The 20,111-nt window shown below is 33.5% G+C and overlaps 2 protein-coding genes across 16 annotated transcripts in view; one reads left to right on the plus strand and one right to left on the minus strand.

The window, feature by feature from the left end:
• The window catches only part of LOC143230132 (toll-like receptor 10), a 49,120-nt gene extending 38,197 nt beyond the window's left edge, over nucleotides 1-10,923 (plus strand). For 6 of the 15 annotated variants that reach the window (XR_013016257.1, XR_013016258.1, XR_013016254.1 and 3 more), the window contains 2 exons: nucleotides 5,428-5,519; nucleotides 10,774-10,923. The gene's annotated coding sequence lies outside the window, so the exon portion shown is untranslated. Of the gene's footprint in view, nucleotides 2,047-2,793; nucleotides 3,106-5,427; nucleotides 5,520-10,773 lie in introns of all 15 variants that reach the window. The other 9 variants (XM_076463196.1, XM_076463191.1, XM_076463197.1 and 6 more) reach the window with 4 other exon arrangements.
• The window catches only part of LOC143230134 (thioredoxin-related transmembrane protein 1-like), a 27,185-nt gene continuing 9,005 nt past the window's right edge, over nucleotides 1,932-20,111 (minus strand). Inside the window, exons 5-8 of the mRNA XM_076463200.1 lie at nucleotides 14,264-14,309; nucleotides 12,879-12,980; nucleotides 10,748-10,849; nucleotides 1,932-6,823 (exon numbers count right to left, since the gene is read on the minus strand). Of these exons, the coding sequence (XP_076319315.1) occupies nucleotides 6,737-6,823; nucleotides 10,748-10,849; nucleotides 12,879-12,980; nucleotides 14,264-14,309 (337 nt within the window). The 3' untranslated portion in view covers nucleotides 1,932-6,736. The remainder of the gene's footprint in view (nucleotides 6,824-10,747; nucleotides 10,850-12,878; nucleotides 12,981-14,263; nucleotides 14,310-20,111) is intronic.

Genomic DNA, 20,111 nt, shown 5'->3' on the forward strand with positions numbered 1-20,111 from the left:
GAATAAGTTGTATCGACTCCTGAAAGTGGTTTAATGATAAGAATGAAGACTAATTAACGGTAAAAGAAAACAAAAGATTTTGAATACCTGCAGTGACCACAGCACAGATTTTGCTTAACTACAACCACATGAACTCCTACTACAAGTAAGTAAACCACTATAGATGAAAGGATTAGTGTGTGTGGTAAAAATGTATTCGAACTTGCGACACACAGATTAAGTAAGGGTCAAGCGTCCTAATCACCATTGCATGCCAGGCCTTTTGTGTGTGTGTGTTTAAACCGCAAGCAAGTGAAATCTTTATTTAAGCGTAGCTAGTCCGTAAAGTTACCACTGTCCCCGACACGGAATACAAAAATTAGTAATGGTAAAAAACTATAACGATCGAATTACATCACTTATAATGGTTACCACGCTTCGCTTAAATTAAACCAAATATCTCACGACGTTTATTCAACTCAGAGAGTTTGGATTACTTGACTTGCTTGTTTTTTGTTAAACTACCCGGTGAAGTTTTAGTGCCCACCACAGGTATCAAAACCAGTGGATAGCTTTGTAAATATTTAAACTTACAGCTGAGCTACTGTAGGTGAGGGCGCTTTGGTTTGTCTTAAATCCATATTCTAAATTAATAATGCCGAATAATCTTTATAATCAAATAGTATATTAGAAATTATAAAAATAAAAAAAATATTTGTTTGTAATTAAGCATGTAGCTATACAATGGCCAAAGTACAAAGTGTGTGTTGGTTTGTCGCTATTGAACAAACAAAAGGCCACACAATGGTCTCTCTGTATTCTGCACTCTAACGGGTATCGACGAAATCAGGATTTGAGATTTGCAAGTTTGTTTTGAATTTCGCGCTAAGCGACACGAGGGCTATCAGCGCTAGCCGTTCCTAATTTAGTAGTGTAAGACTAGAGGAAAGGCAGCTAATCATCACCACCCACTGCCAATCCTTTTACCTACGAATAGTGGGATTAATCTACATTACAACGCCCCCAGGGCCGTAAGGGCGAGCATGTTTGGTCGCATAGGGATTCGAACCCGCGACCCTCAGATTACGAGTCGAACGCCTTAATACACCTGGCCATGCCGGGCCTATTACAGTACAAAGCTACATAATAGACTGGATTTTAGCGCTGCAAGCCTGCAAACTTATCACGATGACCCACTTGGGGGCATCCTAATTATTAAACAAGTATTTCAATGTAAAATATCAAAATACACGCTAAAAACTTAAAGTTTCAATCCAATATAAATACACTGGTCAAACAGAAATTAAGGGAGTGAAAATGTGAACAAAGTATCGAGAACGAAATTTTATAACCATCATTGTGACAAGCAGGTTAGTAGCATTAACATTAGTTAAGAAACACAAATGGTGTGTTTAGGTTAAATAGAAACATGGACGCTGAGAAACTCGAAAATTTATCTTTCCATAATAGAATTGCTCCCTGTTTCAGCTTTTGACCCTCAAGTACATTAATTTATATTGTTTCAACCAACTTTTTAACGTTTAGAGTGCATTAACATATACAAGTGTTAATTTAAAAATTGCTTGATTTCCTTTTGAGTGAAACTTCCAAATGAACCTTTGTGTTCACATTTGAGATTAACTACTAAAACCTAACCTAACCTGCTGGACAGCAAGTGTTTTTTATCATGATTCTATTTTCTTCTAGCAAATTTTGTTTCAGGTGATTGAACTTAAAAACATTTTGAATTTATCCTCTCAGTTAGATGAACATTAGATGGCCAATTTTTTACAATGCACACAAATTTTATATTTCACAATATTTTTAATTAACTAAGAACATTAACGTAAAAAAAATTGTGTAGAAGTTTATTTACTAGCAGTGCACAACTTGGCATATATTTACATATGACGTCAAATTTTGTTCCAGAAAATTTGAGACTTTAGACAAAATAATTCAGTGTTTTTATTTGTGGTAAGCATTTACATTGCGACAAAACTGCGTACTATGTTGTGATTATACAAAAAGTTGACCGTTAACTTAAGCAGGATCACTGGAAATTGACAGGTATTATACCATTGGTCATACATATTTTATCGTATACTCTTATATAATATCATCAAATACTAGGGGATATTGAAAAATCGCTGGACAATAAGATTATAAAAATTAGTAGTCAAAATAATAACCCATTGCACCATTAGTTAAGCCTAATTGTCAGACTGCAAGTCTTTCGATATCGTTAGCCTATTTCTGCTTTGCACAAAAGAACAAAATTTAAGTTCAAAACAAACATTGCTTTCTCTGAAAGTACGATTTGGCACAAAATATGTCTTTAAATATATTTTAACTGCACAAAAAGAAAATCCATTAAAAACTTTATTGCATTCCATGACATTTCAACTTGTCCCACAATGCAATACAAGAAAATATTGAAGAAAAACAAATTCGTGAAAAACGCATTTATAAAATTATTTTAATAATGGTACTAGTTCACGTGTAACAAAAATAAAAAATACTCCACTTAAAGTGCTAGGCGTGATAAATTTTTCAAATATCCTGTTCTTCCGCCTATAGGATTGACAATATTCCAAAAACATCTACAGAATAATTATTTGGAAAACTGTTCAAACCGCATAAATGGTCAGTTAGGGCTTATTTGCTATGTAAAGTATTTTGAAGCAATATTACAGTTTTATTGTTTTCTGTTGAAATCACGTAAGTGTTTCAGTTAGGACTTACTTTCTGTGTAAAATATTAGTTGTTTTGAAGTAACTAAAATTTTACTGAAACTGCTTTTCAATTGTCTGTTAGAAACATCGAAGCAACAACAGATGTCAAGGAGGATGAGTAACTTACCAATATGAATAGGCTAGCACTCTTCTTACTGGTACATCTTAAAAACAAAACATTTTCAACACTTTCTAGTTAAAGGAGCACAGAAACATTCTATCAAAAAATATATGTTATTAACTCAGAAAAGGCCTCAGTTAGTAGCCAAAACGTTATCTCCTTTTCATTCAACAGGTAGTGTCAGATAAAGTTATCAAATCTAGTGTCTCCTTTGTCAAAAGTTATACAAAAACAATACTTCCATGTAGAAATATTCCCATCGAACTGAATAACGTAAGTATCAGTTAAGTACCACAAGTCTATGATGTGGTACAATAAAAAGTTACAATTTTCAACTCAGTAGTCCTGAATACACTTAAGAATAGAAAGGTTGTTAAAGTTTCACAAAATACTGATCCAAACTAATAGATCCACAGACTATGGTTGATGGAACTCATTCTGTAAATGTATAAATGTCTAGAAATTGAAAACAAATCATCAGTTAAAGAGTGATGCCTCAACTTTTAACACAATCTGCTGTACCAATTTCAAGAAGATCAAATACAGCCTCAAGTAAACCACCAGTCATCATTACTTACATTATCAGCTGGCAACATACACTTTGCAGAACAAGGAATTTTCTAATCATCACATCTTTACAGCCAAAAACGTAAATGTCCCAAACTTTCATACATGTGCAATAGATTTCTGGATAGTGAACTCCTATGCAAAATCAGTTTTAACATGTTCCATGAACACAAAGAACTTTAAATATTTGACACTAGGTTATTTTTACGCAGCTCTGAGTAATAGCAAAAGCAAAATTGGAAAGTGATGAATGAAAAAGAACACTATAATTTAAAAGAAAAAAGTGAAGCAGAAATTCTTTGTACTTCATGCTGTTTTGTCTTGCAAATTATTGTGAAATTTTAGGCTACTTTGCTATTTAAGTCTCTTCAGCTACTACACTATTTTAGAGATAGCTTTAAATATTCCAGTGGTTTTATATCAAACTCTCTTGTTCAAGTTGTACTTAAACAGATGGTAGGGGATAACAGTGTAAATTGGAAGAGATGAATATGGTACAGTAATGTAAGAAAAGCAATAAATGTTAACTTCACCACAAATTGTTACTAGACTAAAAATTTACTAGACTAAACTTATAATATTTGAAAAACAAATAATTAGAGAATTGTCATCCAGATATTTTATGTCCTGTTTAACATGAAAATCCAGTGACCTCAATTTTTTTAAAGTTTCCTAGAAGATTGAAAACTTGTGAAAATCCAAAAAATATTTAACATCAAGCAATTGTTAACAAACACACAGAATTCTACATAACAGTATTCTATACTGTAGTATCTTATGTAGTTATAAAAAAGCCAAAATACTTAACAAATCCAACAATTCAGATAAAAGTGTGGTTACCACATCTTTAAAAATTAAATGAGAAACAATGTATCTAAAGAAACTGAAACTTAAATTCAAAATGTGTAAGAGAGAAAATGTAAGTCATTATTATATGTACCAAACATCTGTGAAGACTTTCCAGGAAACATTTCTTTAGGTTGATGCCTATTCTTCTGGATAATGAAGTGTACTTTAAGATAAGCTAATTTTATTAGTTCCTGGTAAAGATAATTTCTCTGGTACAAGATGTAAATTTGTTAAATACCGTTACCAACAACAGTAGAGCACCATTAGTTACTTTCTTGTATAACAAGTTTAACCATGTGTAAACAGAATTTTTTTTTCCTCCCCAATTCAGATTTACTTTCATGAATAAGTGAAAATATATCTCAAAAGCAAACAGTTACTATAATTTGTTAACCAATGTATGATAGGATTAACTACAGAAGTATTTTCAATTGACAGTCTCTTCTTTAAGATACTTAAAAAACTAAAGATGGTGATGTTTATCTTTTATATATATATTTCAAGTACTTCATTTAGAAAAGGTACACAGTTCTAGTTACACAGCATTTGATATGTAATTTGAATTTTCATTGTTTATATACCATATTAATAATATACAGAAAATATAAATTTTGCAGCTGTGAAAAATATTCAGTCACTATTAAAAACTTTGGATAACTTCTGAGACAAATATTTATTAGTATAACACTGAGTGTTTAGTTACTAGGTTTTAAGATGCATTTTAAATCACTTCAGGTAAGACTAATGCTTTGTGATTATATTTGTAATAATGCTCGTATTTCATTAAAAGCATTATTAATTTATTCTGTTTACTTTCTATTACCTGAGTAAAACATTGCCTTTGGATGTTGCTTTCAAACTCAGAATCACAGGCAGTACAGTAATCAAAATAAAAATAATATCAAAAATATACAAATTTTCTTTCACAGTAATGTAAAAAAACTTCGACCACCACTACTAACTTTGGACAACCTCTGAAGCTTAAATTTATTAGTATTAAATTAAAACACACGCATGTTTCATGTTTGCATGGCTTATGTTTAAGTCACTCTAGACCATAATAGTTTGTGTTTACTTTGGTAATTATAATCTTATTTCAACGAACATGTTATTAGCTAATTCCGTTTTCCTTCTATTCCTTTGATTAAACATTATTCTCTGATATTTCCTTCTTTCAAGCTTGGATTCAAAGGCAGTATGGTAGCAAAATACAAAAGAATTCCGTGATGTTGTGGAGATAATAACAACTTACTGTAAAGTGACACATAGATGTAAGTACTCTAACAAGATAACCAACTTGTCTGTATTTACAGCTAAAATGTTTTATCAGGTTCGGCAAGTTAATACACATTAAAGTTAACTCTTTCACTACCAGGGACACATATTTCCCCCTCTAGAACTTGGGATTTTGTATCACCAACAGCAGCCAGTTTCAATAATTGAAATATTAATAGAGTTGTTTATCTATAAATGTAACAGTGAGAGTTAATATTGTAACCACTTAGTCTTTGTTATGAATTATTTATTTTTAAATGTATACATTTTAAGAAATTACTGCAAAAATATTGCGAAACAACATTTTTGTCTACCGTGTTAACACATTAGAATAATTACTTAAATAATTCAGGAAGATCAGTTATTTTGATTAGTTCATGGTCTTTTCTTTAATCAATGGACACAATCAATTTTAATACTTATTTCTATTAATCCTAAACAAAGACAGTTAACATAAAACACATTTGGTTAACTGATACCATGAAAGATAATATTCTCTGTAACTAAGAAGTGAAGACATCTTGTATAATAAAATGCTTTTAACACTGTAGTTGACATATTAAACACAAAAAAGTGATGTTTACATAAGTAATGAGGTTCTTTCGATGATAGTTATGGTTAATATTTTTTATCAGTTAGTAGATAACTCATAGTTTATTACAATTACTTGCATATCATACCTTAAATTTTCTTATCGAAATGTTATACCCCATTAAAACTGAAAGTAAGTTTTCCTTCACATATATTTACCTTATGCATGTTAAAATACTCGGCTGAAAGATGAAATTAATAAAGATAAATATATATATATTTTGTAAAACCAAAATCCTGTATTGACTACCAAATTTCAGGGCCATTTTATTTATATATTCGCACAGCAAAAAAAAAAAAAAAAACATCCAGAAAACAAAGGAAGGTGAAAACAAACAAACACAAAAATGTTGCATTCTTGCTTTTGTAGTAATATCAGCCAGGAAGTTGATGATCTTACACAAATGACCATTTCGGAATACAACATAACAAAAACAAACAGTAAAGCTGAAATGTGCAACAAATAGAAATATATTACTTTGTTTTTTTTTAGTTATAAAATTATCAAATGTCCTTGATGCTTAAGTAATGTGCAAAAAAAATGGAATTTTGAGCAGGAAGAAGCCTAGCATAATTAGTTATTCTCTAGTGTTACACCCCATTAATTTTTAAGGCAATAATTTCACTCATCCTCTTCTTTCTTTTCTATATTTCGCTTCCTGAGTTCTTGATTTTCTTTGGTACTGTCGTCTATTAAGTCTTCTTCCTCCTGAAATCACATTCACATCTTTAAGTTACTTAAAGAACAAAGTGAAAACACTTCGAATTTAAAAAGAAATGAACTTCATCTCCTGAACTAAAGAAAAACTAATACTGAATTTAGGCTAGATACCACAGCTATAAACTATTTATTTTACGTTTTTCAAACTAACAAATTGAAAAATACTTAATTATCTACTTGTTGCTATTTCTTGATCTACCTGTTTAAAATTACCCTAAACCATTATTTGTTGAAGTTCGTACAAAGTGCAATCTTTTTGCACAATCCTGAGTCTTAAAATTAATTTAAAAACTAAAAGGTTACAACCGTTTTAATGCATTACTCTAATAGTTATCTTATATACAACCATGTTGAGTGAGATTCCAAAATGTTTTAAAATTAAGAATTAAAAGACTGACACACTTTATACTAGTTTCAACATTTTAGTGTCTCAAAAATACAACTGGAAAATATGTTACATTGTTCAGAAAGAGAAAACATTTATGATAACAAACTGTTACCAATATTTAGAGTTTGAAAAATTTATTTTTTATCAAAAACTGAAACTATGACATTCAAAGAGAATGTTTGATAACAACCCTTTTGGAGTACGTCTTTGGCTAATGGTTTCCAGTTTTACACATTTGTCAAAGTTAAAAAAAATTCCACACAAAAAGTTATATTTGTTTATACTGAAAAGTATATATTTCCAATAGGTTCTTACATCCTTTCACATAAATATTCTTGTTCAGTGCTGCCTTTTATATGCATGTTTTTTTTGCACACCATAAAGCTTGACGCTCCCACCCTTCACGCAAACCATTATATAACAACCTCCACCAATAAGAATGCAACAAAATTTCTTGATACATGTGACTCCCTCTATTCAATTCTATTGAGTGATGGCAGAAAATGGAAGCACCATTTTCAATGGGGAAGAAGGGTGGGAAGAGGGAGAAGGGGTAAGTACCTATAGGAAATACATTTTCAGTATAGGAAAACTATAACTTCCTATACAGTACATTACTTCCTCTCACACAAGTAGTTAGAATCCCACATTAATCAAGTGAAGGAACTGGTGTGAGGGAAGGAAAGAAGCATCTGAAAACGATCCAAAAGCTTCAGAATCAAAGATCATACATGGGAGAGTGAACTACTTCTGTATCAGGTATACTTTTTCCCAGTGTGGAAAAAGTGTGTCACAAATGTGGATGGAAATAGGAAGGAAACTACGGTTGGATAGTGATCCGAACCACACTATACATGAATCTCAATCTTATAATACATAAATGTGTAAGAGAAGAAGGATGTACCCAACAGATGTAGGGTGGCTAGGATGCAGTGGACATTAAAAAGCAAGTCAACTACAATCCAAAACCCAGCCATCTGGTGAAGGTAGGAAAGAGGATCATACTAACTTCATCTGAAGTTCATAAGAGCTGAGGGAATTTTGTTCTCCCAACTTATGGACAGGACACATGACAGCAACGTGAGAAAATGATTGATTGATCTGAGAACCTAACATTCAGCATCAAAAAGATGTCTGTGTAATGTAAACCACTTCACTCAAAATCAAAATGAAGGAACCACTACAAGTGTAGTAACATTCCTGGAATAATAACAACATGGAGAGGTAGCAGAAGGGGAAGAACCGTAGTAATATACAAGTACCTCCATCATGAACCACAACACGCATAGAGTAGTAACAAGAGTATATATGAATGAAGGAATAGAGACATCTGTAATACATATGTGAGGACTTACATTGACTGTTTCAGCTCTAAATCCAAAACTCAGTCAGTGGGAACAGGCATCCATGTGAAGGGTATAATAAGGGATCTCAATCAAAGAGGTGAACTATAATTTTGACAGCTCATTCCAATATTACATTATCTACACCAGCAGAATACCACCACCGTACTTTCAACTGAATGGTTTGATCATTATGCAAGTATATCTGTATATATATATTGTTTTTCGTTAAGACATTCACGAGGATGCCTCTACAGTCCACCACCAAAGAAACTTGGAACTGGAAAGTGGTAGGAATTTTCAAATTTCAATAGAAGAAAAGGGAGGAGGGGAAAGCATGATGAAGAATCCAAAGGAACAACAACACCTGAGACAACAAAACCCTCTTTTGAAAAGCAGACAATACATATTTATTCAATACAAGGCATAGCAGGGATTTACAACTATCCCCTTCTTTATCCATTGAGTATGGTCCAGGATAGGTATATTAATGAAGAAAATGAATCACAAGGATAAACCTAAAAGCAATCTTATGGGACATTCCATCTCAAGTGTGTGTGTTTAGTGGCCATGGAATTATAATTATTAAGTCATCATGGCCTTATAGTACAGGTTTTATTAATTTAAATACACCTGGACAGGCATTACTTGCCATGAAGCAGTATCCACAAAGAGGGGCATGCTCCTGAAAAATAAGAGGTATATATGGTAAAAGGTAACTTATACAGTCACAATCTCATGGAAAAGTGAAGGATGGCAGTACCCTAATAAGGAAGAAATAGATACCCAAAGTATAGGACAGGAGATGAATATACGATATGTAGTCCCAGTGTTCAACGTACCTTCAATGGATGACAGGTTTGACATGCAGGGTAAAAGGGAAGGTGCGTGGTTGAAGATAGAAAAAAAGATATAAGGAATGAAAAGCCAATGGAATCATAATCCTGATCCAATGGGTCAGAGAGGAAGGGAAAATAAATCCAAATCAAAACAGTGGAGTAAGTGCAGGAAATGGTGAGAAATTGATTTAATGAAAAAAACTTGAAAATAATGAAGCAATGAAAAGCATGTACTGGACCAACAAGGTCATCTTGAATCAACCAAGAAGAAATGTGAAAGATGTTAAGAAATGAAAAAGTTGAAAGGAAGGTAAATAATACAGGGAGTAGGTCGGGTGAACCCCATCTGCCAGGGGCACAAACAAATAAAATCAAGAGTAAAATGTATAAGCTATAAATTAAACAAAATTAACAGTAATAAGTTTGGTAGTTAAAGAAACATGTACGTGTTATGTGTTGAAGAACAACAAAATAGTTAACCAACTTATTTGGAAATATAACCAGAAGTAAACTGAAATTAACAGATATGTTAAGCCTAATTGAACAGTGTAGAACAAAGGATATCACTAAGCTCTAAAATAAAAATCTCAGTCTAACAATAAGTATAATAATAATGAAAATTTAAAAGAATGATAACTTAAGAAAAAAAAAAGTTTCTATTAACAATAATCTATGTATGAGATATGATGTATGGAAGAAAAACAATATAGTTAAACAAATGATTGGCATACCAGCAAGATGAATTAATTACATGTAATCTTAATATAACAGACCCCTAGTATCAGTTGTAGAGAAGAAAAGATACAACTAAGCCTAATTTCTAACCTGAATTGGAACATGAGTATCAATGGTACCTAACTGACATTATAGAGCTCAAAGAACTACAAATAATAATATTAAAAACAAAATTATTAACAAACAGCAACAACATAAAACATCTCAAAATAAATGGGCCCCCAAACTCAAAATGAGGCTCAACAAAAGTCAATTCAATGGATGATCAATCTTTCAATGAACTAATGCTTAAAATCTTCCTGTGGAGTACCATGAACCGAGTTTTACTACATCTAGCAGAATAGTAATTGATAATATTTTAAAAAAACAAATTCTGACACTTACCTAGGAAAAAGAATACCAAACAAAGAATGTAAAATACGCTTGATAATTCAGAAAAAAACATAAGACCGAAGAAGTTTCTTATTCCAGCTAATACAAAAATAAAAGCCTTAAATAACTACAGCACTCTTAATGTGAGGCCTTAAAACCTTTATTTTTTGTTTAGAACATATGTTTTTAAATATATACATGTTTTAAATAAGATACGTAGATCTAATAATAATACCTCTTTCTTTTCCTGATTTTCATCAGGCTGATCTGTCTTTGCAGATGTTGTGTATGAAACAGGTTTTGGAGGAAAGGCGAAATCAATGACACAGACAATCATCTGAAATGAAAAAAAAGAGACCAACAACACTGCATAAAGTTTTCAAAATAAAATATTGTGATTTATACACAAGACCTTTCTTGTACACTTAATAAAGTTAAAAATCACTATAGATAAGTATGAATTTTAACTCCCAATCCTAAATAACAACTATTTTTTAAACTATGACAGAGGTAACTTTGAATATTCTGAAGAGATTGTATAGTAATGAAATGGGTTAAATTAGGACAGAGTTTTCCAAGCTACAGCTCCACCTCCAGCAAACAATAAGTGCTCATGCTCCATTCTTATAAATCTTAGGGTCATTACAATATTTTACTACAATTAAAGATTTAAGGCAATTGTAATCAATTCTTATGGTTTAACAAATATAACTTTGAAAAACCTTTCCGTTCACCTCCTTCACACCAAGTTCACTGTCCTCCCTCTGAATTTAAAAAAAAATATTCACTAGGAGGGGTACCATCCAGGTTGGGAAAGACTGAATTAGAAATTTCTAGTAGTAGTAGTGCATTACTAAAATCTTATCAACCTATAAATATACAATACGAGGGCTGTTCAAAAAATACGCGAACTGACGTCATAAAACAAAATGCACTTTATTTAGAAGTTACAGGTCTGGGACCCCTTCAGAGTACTCTCCTCCCCAACGCACACACTTATCCCAACAGTGTTTCCACTTGTTGAAACAGTCCTGGTACGCTTCTTTTGTAATGTCCTCCAGCTCCTTCTTCCCATTTGCCTTAATCTCGGGAATCGTCTCAAATCTTCTTCCTTTCAAGGGTCTTTTGAGTTTGGGGAACAAGAAAAAATTGCAAGGAGCAAGGTCAGGTGAGTATGGGGGTGGGGAAGAACAGTGATCGAGTGTTTGGCCAAAAACTCATGAGTTCGGAGGCACAAATTTCGCAGCAACGCGGTGCATCTTCAATTTTTCGGTCAAAATCTCCTAACAAGATCCAACTGATATCCCACACTCTTCAGCAAGCTCCCTGACAGTCAGACGTCGATTTGCCCGCACCAGGGTGTTGATTTTGTCAACGTGTGGGTCGTCAGTTGACGTGGAAGGACGTCCAGAACGCTCATCATCTTCAATGGACTGTCGACCATCCTTAAAACGTTCATGCCACTTGAAACATGCCGTACGTTTCATAGCAACATCACCGTAAGCCGTGTTAAGCATAGCAAAAGTTTCAGTCGCAGATTTTCCAAGTTTAACACAAAATTTCACAGCAAGTTGTTGCTCCTTCAGGTCATTCATTCTGAAATCCGCCAAACGAAAAAAATCGCACATCACTTAAAACCACGTAGCTAATACACAAATGAAGATATCTGCAATCGGGAAATGGCGTCGTAATCAGCTGACCTGTGCAAACCTAGCGACACCGGCGGATTCCCCTGGAACCAATTGGAGCAGCGTAATTCAAGCAGTCCACGTATTTTTGAACAGATCTCGTATATTCCATGCCCAGTACAGATGAAGATACAATTATGGATGATGTTCTTAAATTATTTTATTTCAATTCATAAATATAAAACATTTCAGCATAAGATAGCATTTTATCATTTTACTATACCAAGCTGCTGGATACATAAAAGCAGCAAACAGTACATTGCCTTCTCTGATGTCTATAGCTGAAATCTGTGTTTTAACAGATACTAAAAGTTAAACGAATACTACCATACAAGTTTTACATTTGTATTTTCCACACATACCTACTATTACCTGAAAATATTAGTATTATAAACTATCAAAAATTTTCTATCTATCTTTGATAAAAACCTCAATATTTTTGTTACTAATTATTACAGAAACATAAACGAATAAAATTTATCTAATAAGTTTAATGCAGAATACTGCAATACATTTTTTGTATCATTTTTTAGAGGTTGCAGTTTTGGTGTGTTTTTTTAAATTCAACTCATGTTTCACCAGTCAAATGGTACTTTCTAGTAGCCCATTAGCAGTTTTGTGGAATCTATTAATGGGAATTTCAGAAAAACAAACAAACAGTGATAGACTTAAACTTACCAGACCCAATATGGCTCCTAGAAGAATGGTTCCAAGAGCAAAAATGATATATGAACCCCAATAAGGAATTCCATAATCTTCAACTATCATGTTATGTGTACTCTATAACAGACAATATAGAATTAACATGAAAACATTTAGAAATCAGAACTAAGAAAATGAATGTGTAATTTAAACTACATCTATTTATATTTCTATATCGATTTCCCTTCACAGATAAACAACCCAATCTAGTCATATGAAGTTTAAACTTGCAAACTTGAGTTCTTAAGTTCATAAAGTTCTAAATTATATATTTATTACCAAACCAAACAAGCTTTACTATTTCACATTTTGTTTAAAACTATATAATTAAAGCCCATAATGATAACAAAATCCATTTGTAGAGAAAATTACATATTTAAAAACGGCTGGTGTGGGTAAATAATTACACAACTGCCTTCAATCATGTGGTCAGGTACTGGTCAGTAACCCTTTCTTTGTGAATCTGACGATGACCGAAGAAGGTCGAAATGTTGTTCACTCCTCTACTAGTGGTTACTCTACCCATTAGAGCCATTTTTAAACATATAAAATTAAAGAACATACATTAAAAAAAGGAATTAACTGGTTTTAAAAAATTGATATTTCAGCAAATGAAAAGTATATGAAGCTCAAAGTTTTATGTTTCTAATTAGTTCTAAGCCTAAGCGGCCTATTCTTGATGTTAAAAAATTCTAAAAGGAAGAAATCCAAAGCCAGATGCGTCTTGTGACACAGACAAAGTCTTTTAATATTGCCTCTCGAAACAAATAAATGAAACTTGTACAAAATTAAAATGTGAATCATAAACATGTTTTGATGCCACATTTATTGACATACCTTAGTAATAAAGCTATTTAAATAAGTTATGAATATTATTTTCATGAGGTTTTTGACCCCATCATACTGAGTTCATATAAATCATTCTTATGTTTTGTACAACAAATTATATGTATCAGAGTATGACAATTGCTCAAAAATCTGAATAGAGTATATAGCATAAAAAGGTTATGAACCATTGGGTTATACAACCATTACATCACTATTTCTTTAACCAACTAGTATTAGTCATTTTACAATATTGGTGTTAATGTTATATAGTTATCAAACTTTATTAAAAGGTATTGTTAATAGAAAAAAAACACTTATGACAATGTGGGAACAGTTAAGAAACGGTACAAAATATTTTTATGGCAGGTGTATATTAATCTTAATTTTCTGTGATTTCTTGATATATATAATCAAATGGACAGTTTTGAACACAATTCCACAGAGGAAAACATTCCATTAGATTTCCAATACAAATTGACTTATACAATTAACAATTACATTCTGCAGATGCAAAAGAGATACTCATTACTTACTCTAAGAGCCATGGAAAGCTTGAAAAAGTAGGAGACAATGGACATTCTGGTCAGTGAAAGAGAAAATAAAAATAATACAATTCTTTACATAACAAAGGCATGAAAGTGATTATCTCATAATTAATATTATTATGAGAAACAATATTTATTACAAGTTGTGTTTAACTTACAAGTACACACTTTATCAAACCTCACTACTTCATGTTCTAGTAGATATTATGCAATCTAAACAAAATTACATAGATTTATATACTTAAAAATTAAAAAATAAATACCAGAATATAGTCAAAATTTTGTGACATATGCCTCATTGTTGAAGTACATTTCAAATACAACAATAACTGGCTTTTCTATCTGAATTTTAAATATATAATTTAAAGGTAAAAACATTTAGAGTTAAAATGAATTTCAAACAGGTACTCTCCTCCGACATATAAAAAGCTAAGCCTCAAGGAATTGCTTCCCTGATATCAACAAACACATGGTTCAAGTTCTGAACGTCCTTCACATAAAGCAGAGCATGCATGAACTCACCCACAGTTCTAAGCTATCACCGTCTTTCAAGTAACTTATTGCACTTGCCTTCCTCACCCTCTAAATAACATAAAAATTTAAGTCAGGCAGTACGCACTTATGAACAGAACCATCACCTACGCATGTGTGGTCACACGTAATTATCATGTAGTCATGGTCAGGTAGCAATCTGTTGTTCTTTATCTATAGTGAAAGATTCTCAGGCAAGCAGACCAGTATAGGTAATGACTGGATATGTTCCTGGGGCTAAAATACTCTTCATCCACAGCCAGAAAAACCAACCAAGTCATAAATGACACCAAATCAGCAGGTATAAAGAAAGAGTCAAACATACTCAGACAGTCCCAGCCAGCAGGTAGAGAGGAATAATCGAACAAACATACTCAGACAGACCCAACCAGCAGGTAGAGAGGAAGAATCAAACATACTCGGGCAGACCCAGCCAGCAGATAGAGAGGAAGAATCAAACATACTCGGGCAGACCCAGCCAGCAGATAGAGAGGAAGAATCGAACGAATATACTCAGACAAATCCAGCCAGCAAATAGAGAATAAGAATCAAATATACTCAGGCAGACCCAGCCAGCAGGTAGAGAGGAAGAATTAAGCATACTCAGGCAGACCCAGCTAGCAGATAGAGAGGAAGAATCAAGCATACTCAGACAGTCCCAGCCAGCATATAGAGAGGAAGAATCAAGCATACACAGACAGTCCCAGCCAGCATATAGAGAGGAAGAATCAAACATACTTAGGCAGACCCAGCTAGCAGGTAGAGAGGAAGAATAAAACATACTCAGGCAGACCCAGCTAGCAGGTAGAGAGGAAGAATAAAACATACTCGGGCAGACCCAGCCAGCAGATAGAGAGGAAGAATCGAACAAATATACTCAGGCAGACCCAGCCAGCAGGTAGAGAGGAAGAATTAAGCATACTCAGGCAGATCCAGCCAGCAGGTAGAGAGGAAGAATTAAGCATACTCAGGCAGATCCAGCCAGCAGGAAGAGAGGAGCAATCAAGCATACTCAGGCAGACCCAGCTAGCAGATGAGAGGAAGAATCAAACACACTCTGGTAGACCCAGCCAACAGGTAGAGAGGAAGAATCAAACATACTCAGACAGACCCAGCCAGCAGGTAGAGAGGAAGAATCAAACATACTCAGGCAGACCCAGCCAGCAGGTAATGAGGAAGAATCAAACCTACTCGGACAGTCCCAGTCAGCAGGTAGAGAGGAAGAATCAAACATACTCAGGCAGACCCAGCCAGCAGATAGAGAGGAAGAAGCAAACATACTCAGGCAGACCCAGCCAGCAGATAGAGAGGAAGAATCAAACATACTCAGGCAGACCCAGTCAGCAGGTATACAAGAATAATAAACATGTTTATGCAGACCCAAGAGTAGGATCAAGAACTGTAGTACAATGCAACAGAAACACTGAATAGGGTAAGAAAATAAATATATGAATCAGTAAAAAATTCTTTGAGGTTGGAGCTACAAAACACCATATGGAGAATAGTTGTCTCATTTCCAGTGTCTTTAATACCATGCAAGGTTACAAAAGTGAAGAGGTACAAAATTCACGGGACTGCATTACATTCTCACATAGCACTGTAGCAGTAGAGGGAAGTTACCTATGACAACCATAGAGGCATATTCAACATGCACACATCTTGACCAGACAAATCCTTTCAAATGTGAAGTCTCATCTCCAGTGAGAGACTGTTTTCATTCAATTAATCCAAAACTCCAACACTTGTAATAATAAAAAACAAAAGCTGATGATGGTATACTGATAACTGGGTTATCTTTACAACATAGATATGGAACCATGTGATCACAAAGAATATCTTGGACACTGTGGACTTCATTCAGCTTTAAGAATCACAATTAGGAACAAACAGGATCCTAAAGCTGAATATTTGGTTTGAACCTGAAGATTTTAGCATTATGGCTGATAGGAAAATTCTCCTATCAGTCCGACCCATTTTAACAGTATGTGAAATGTGTTAACTTACTGAGTGTTATCATCACATCTTGTTATCAACTTAAAACCAGTTGTGTGTTAGTGCTGTAACACAGAAACAGCATCAAATAAATGTTGTCTCCTACAGGAGCATTACATTTACTGAGATGGATGTTATTCACAACTATAGAAAAACCGTGAAACGGAATTATGCGACTTTTTACCTACTGAAGACTCAATGTACAAAAAGCTTTGATTCAATCAAAAACCCTCTCTCAGGTCTCCATATTATCAGAATGTTTGGAGTCTGTACTCTATTAACATTGTTGGTACCACAGTCTTCACTAAATGTTTTGAACTATAACTTACAATGTCTTAAAATAAATACTTAAAATTCTAAATAAATGAAACACTTCAAAAAGTACTGCACAGAACATTCAAGTGTGAAATTGGTTTTTAATTTACTAAATTACTACTAAACAATACAATCTTATAAGCCTGATTAATAATGAATTGCAATTACATTTTAGGTTTAACATGTTAACTCTGAAAAAAATACTTATATTTCTTAAAAAAAAGGCTTAATGGAATTGGAATGTTTCATCCCATTTGGTATCTTATTCATGCATTGGTGTAAGCTACATCAGATACATCTAGGATTCAAATATATTTATCTCAAATTATGAACTACTAGGAAGACAGAAAACAGCCAATCACTAGCATATGAAGCCATTAAGACTTTGTCTGAAACTTTAAACCAAGTAACATAATTGATGTCACTTTATAATGTACAACATATTCAGCAGTATTACATCTCAAACACTGAATCCTTCAATCTAAAGCCCAACATGTTAACCACTCCATACCCATCCAAAAAAAATTGTTCTAAATTTTACTGGTAGCAACTAGTACATTAACAAGATGGCCATTACAATTTTACCTGTTGCTAATGAAGTAGATTTTAATTCTTAAAACAGGACCCTAATTTACAAAACATATTTTATTGGTACATCTATATTATACTTGATATTTTATTTTTTATATACACAACTTTGTCCAATTGCAAACATAATTCACTTACATAAAAGACTGTGGTGAGTGCCACCAATGCTCAGACGGACCCAGCCAGCAGATAGAGAGGAAGAATCGAACAAACATACTCAGACGGACCCAGCCAGCAGGTAGAGAGGAAGAATCGAACAAACATACTCAGACGGACCCAGCCAGCAGGTAGAGAGGAAGAATCGAACAAACATACTCAGACGGACCCAGCCAGCATGTATAGAGGAAGAATCAACAAACATACTCAGACGGACCCAGCCAGCATGTATAGAGGAAGAATCAACAAACATACTCAGACGGACCCAGCCAGCAGGTAGAGAGGAAGAATCGAACAAACATACTCAGGCGGACCCAGCCAGCAGGTAGAGAGGAAGAATCGAACAAACATACTCAGACGGACCCAGCCAGCAGGTAGAGAGGAAGAATCGAACAAACATACTCAGACGGACCCAGCCAGCAGGTAGAGAGGAAGAATCGAACAAACATACTCAGGCAGACCCAGCCAGCAGATAGAGAGGAAGAATCAAACATACTCAGGCAGACCCAGCCAGCAGATAGAGAGGAAGAATCAAACATACTCAGGCAGACCCAGTCAGCAGGTATACAAGAATAATAAACATGTTTATGCAGACCCAAGAGTAGGATCAAGAACTGTAGTACAATGCAACAGAAACACTGAATAGGGTAAGAAAATAAATATATGAATCAGTAAAAAATTCTTTGAGGTTGGAGCTACAAAACACCATATGGAGAATAGTTGTCTCATTTCCAGTGTCTTTAATACCATGCAAGGTTACAAAAGTGAAGAGGTACAAAAATTCACCGGACTGCATTACATTCTCACATAGCACTGTCGCAGTAGAGGGAAGTTACCTATGGCAACCATAGAGGCATATTCAACATGCACACATCTTGACCAGACAAATCCTTTCAAATGTGAAGTCTCATCTCCAGTGAGAGACTGTTTTCATTCAATTAATCCAAAACTCCAACACTTGTAATAATAAAAAACAAAAGCTGATGATGGTATACTGATAACTGGGTTATCTTTACAACATAGATATGGAACCATGTGATCACAAAGAATATCTTGGACACTGTGGACTTCATTCAGCTTTAAGAATCACAATTAGGAACAAACAGGATCCTAAAGCTGAATATTTGGTTTGAACCTGAAGATTTTAACGTATGGCTGATAGGAAAATTCTCCTATCAGTCCGACCCCATTTTAACAGTATGTGAAATGTGTTAACTTACTGAGTGTTATCATCACATCTTGTTATCAACTTAAAACCAGTTGTGTGTTAGTGCTGTAACACAGAAACAGCATCAAATAAATGTTGTCTCCTACAGGAGCATTACATTTACTGAGATGGATGTTATTCACAACTATAGAAAAACCGTGAAACGGAATTATGCGACTTTTTACCTACTGAAGACTCAATGTACAAAAAGCTTTGATTCAATCAAAAACCCTCTCTCAGGTCTCCATATTATCAGAATGTTTGGAGTCTGTACTCTATTAACATTGTTGGTACCACAGTCTTCACTAAATGTTTTGAACTATAACTTACAATGTCTTAAAATAAATACTTAAAATTCTAAATAAATGAAACACTTCAAAAAGTACTGCACAGAACATTCAAGTGTGAAATTGGTTTTTAATTTACTAAATTACTACTAAACAATACAATCTTATAAGCCTGATTAATAATGAATTGCAATTACATTTTAGGTTTAACATGTTAACTCTGAAAAAAATACTTATATTTCTTAAAAAAAAGGCTTAATGGAATTGGAATGTTTCATCCCATTTGGTATCTTATTCATGCATTGGTGTAAGCTACATCAGATACATCTAGGATTCAAATATATTTATCTCAAATTATGAACTACTAGGAAGACAGAAGGCAGCCAATCACTAGCATATGAAGCCATTAAGACTTTGTCTGAAACTTTAAACCAAGTAACATAATTGATGTCACTTTATAATGTACAACATATTCAGCAGTATTACATCTCAAACACTGAATCCTTCAATCTAAAGCCCAACATGTTAACCACTCCATACCCATCCAAAAAAAATTGTTCTAAATTTTACTGGTAGCAACTAGTACATTAACAAGATGGCCGGCTACAATTTTACCTGTTGCTAATGAAGTAGATTTTAATTCTTAAAACAGGACCCTAATTTACAAAACATATTTTATTGGTACATCTATATTATACTTGATATTTTATTTTTTATATACACAACTTTGTCCAATTGCAAACATAATTCACTTACATAA

The sequence above is a fragment of the Tachypleus tridentatus genome, chromosome 10 (genome assembly GCF_004210375.1).
Source record: "Tachypleus tridentatus isolate NWPU-2018 chromosome 10, ASM421037v1, whole genome shotgun sequence".
Taxonomy (NCBI): domain Eukaryota; kingdom Metazoa; phylum Arthropoda; class Merostomata; order Xiphosura; family Limulidae; genus Tachypleus; species Tachypleus tridentatus.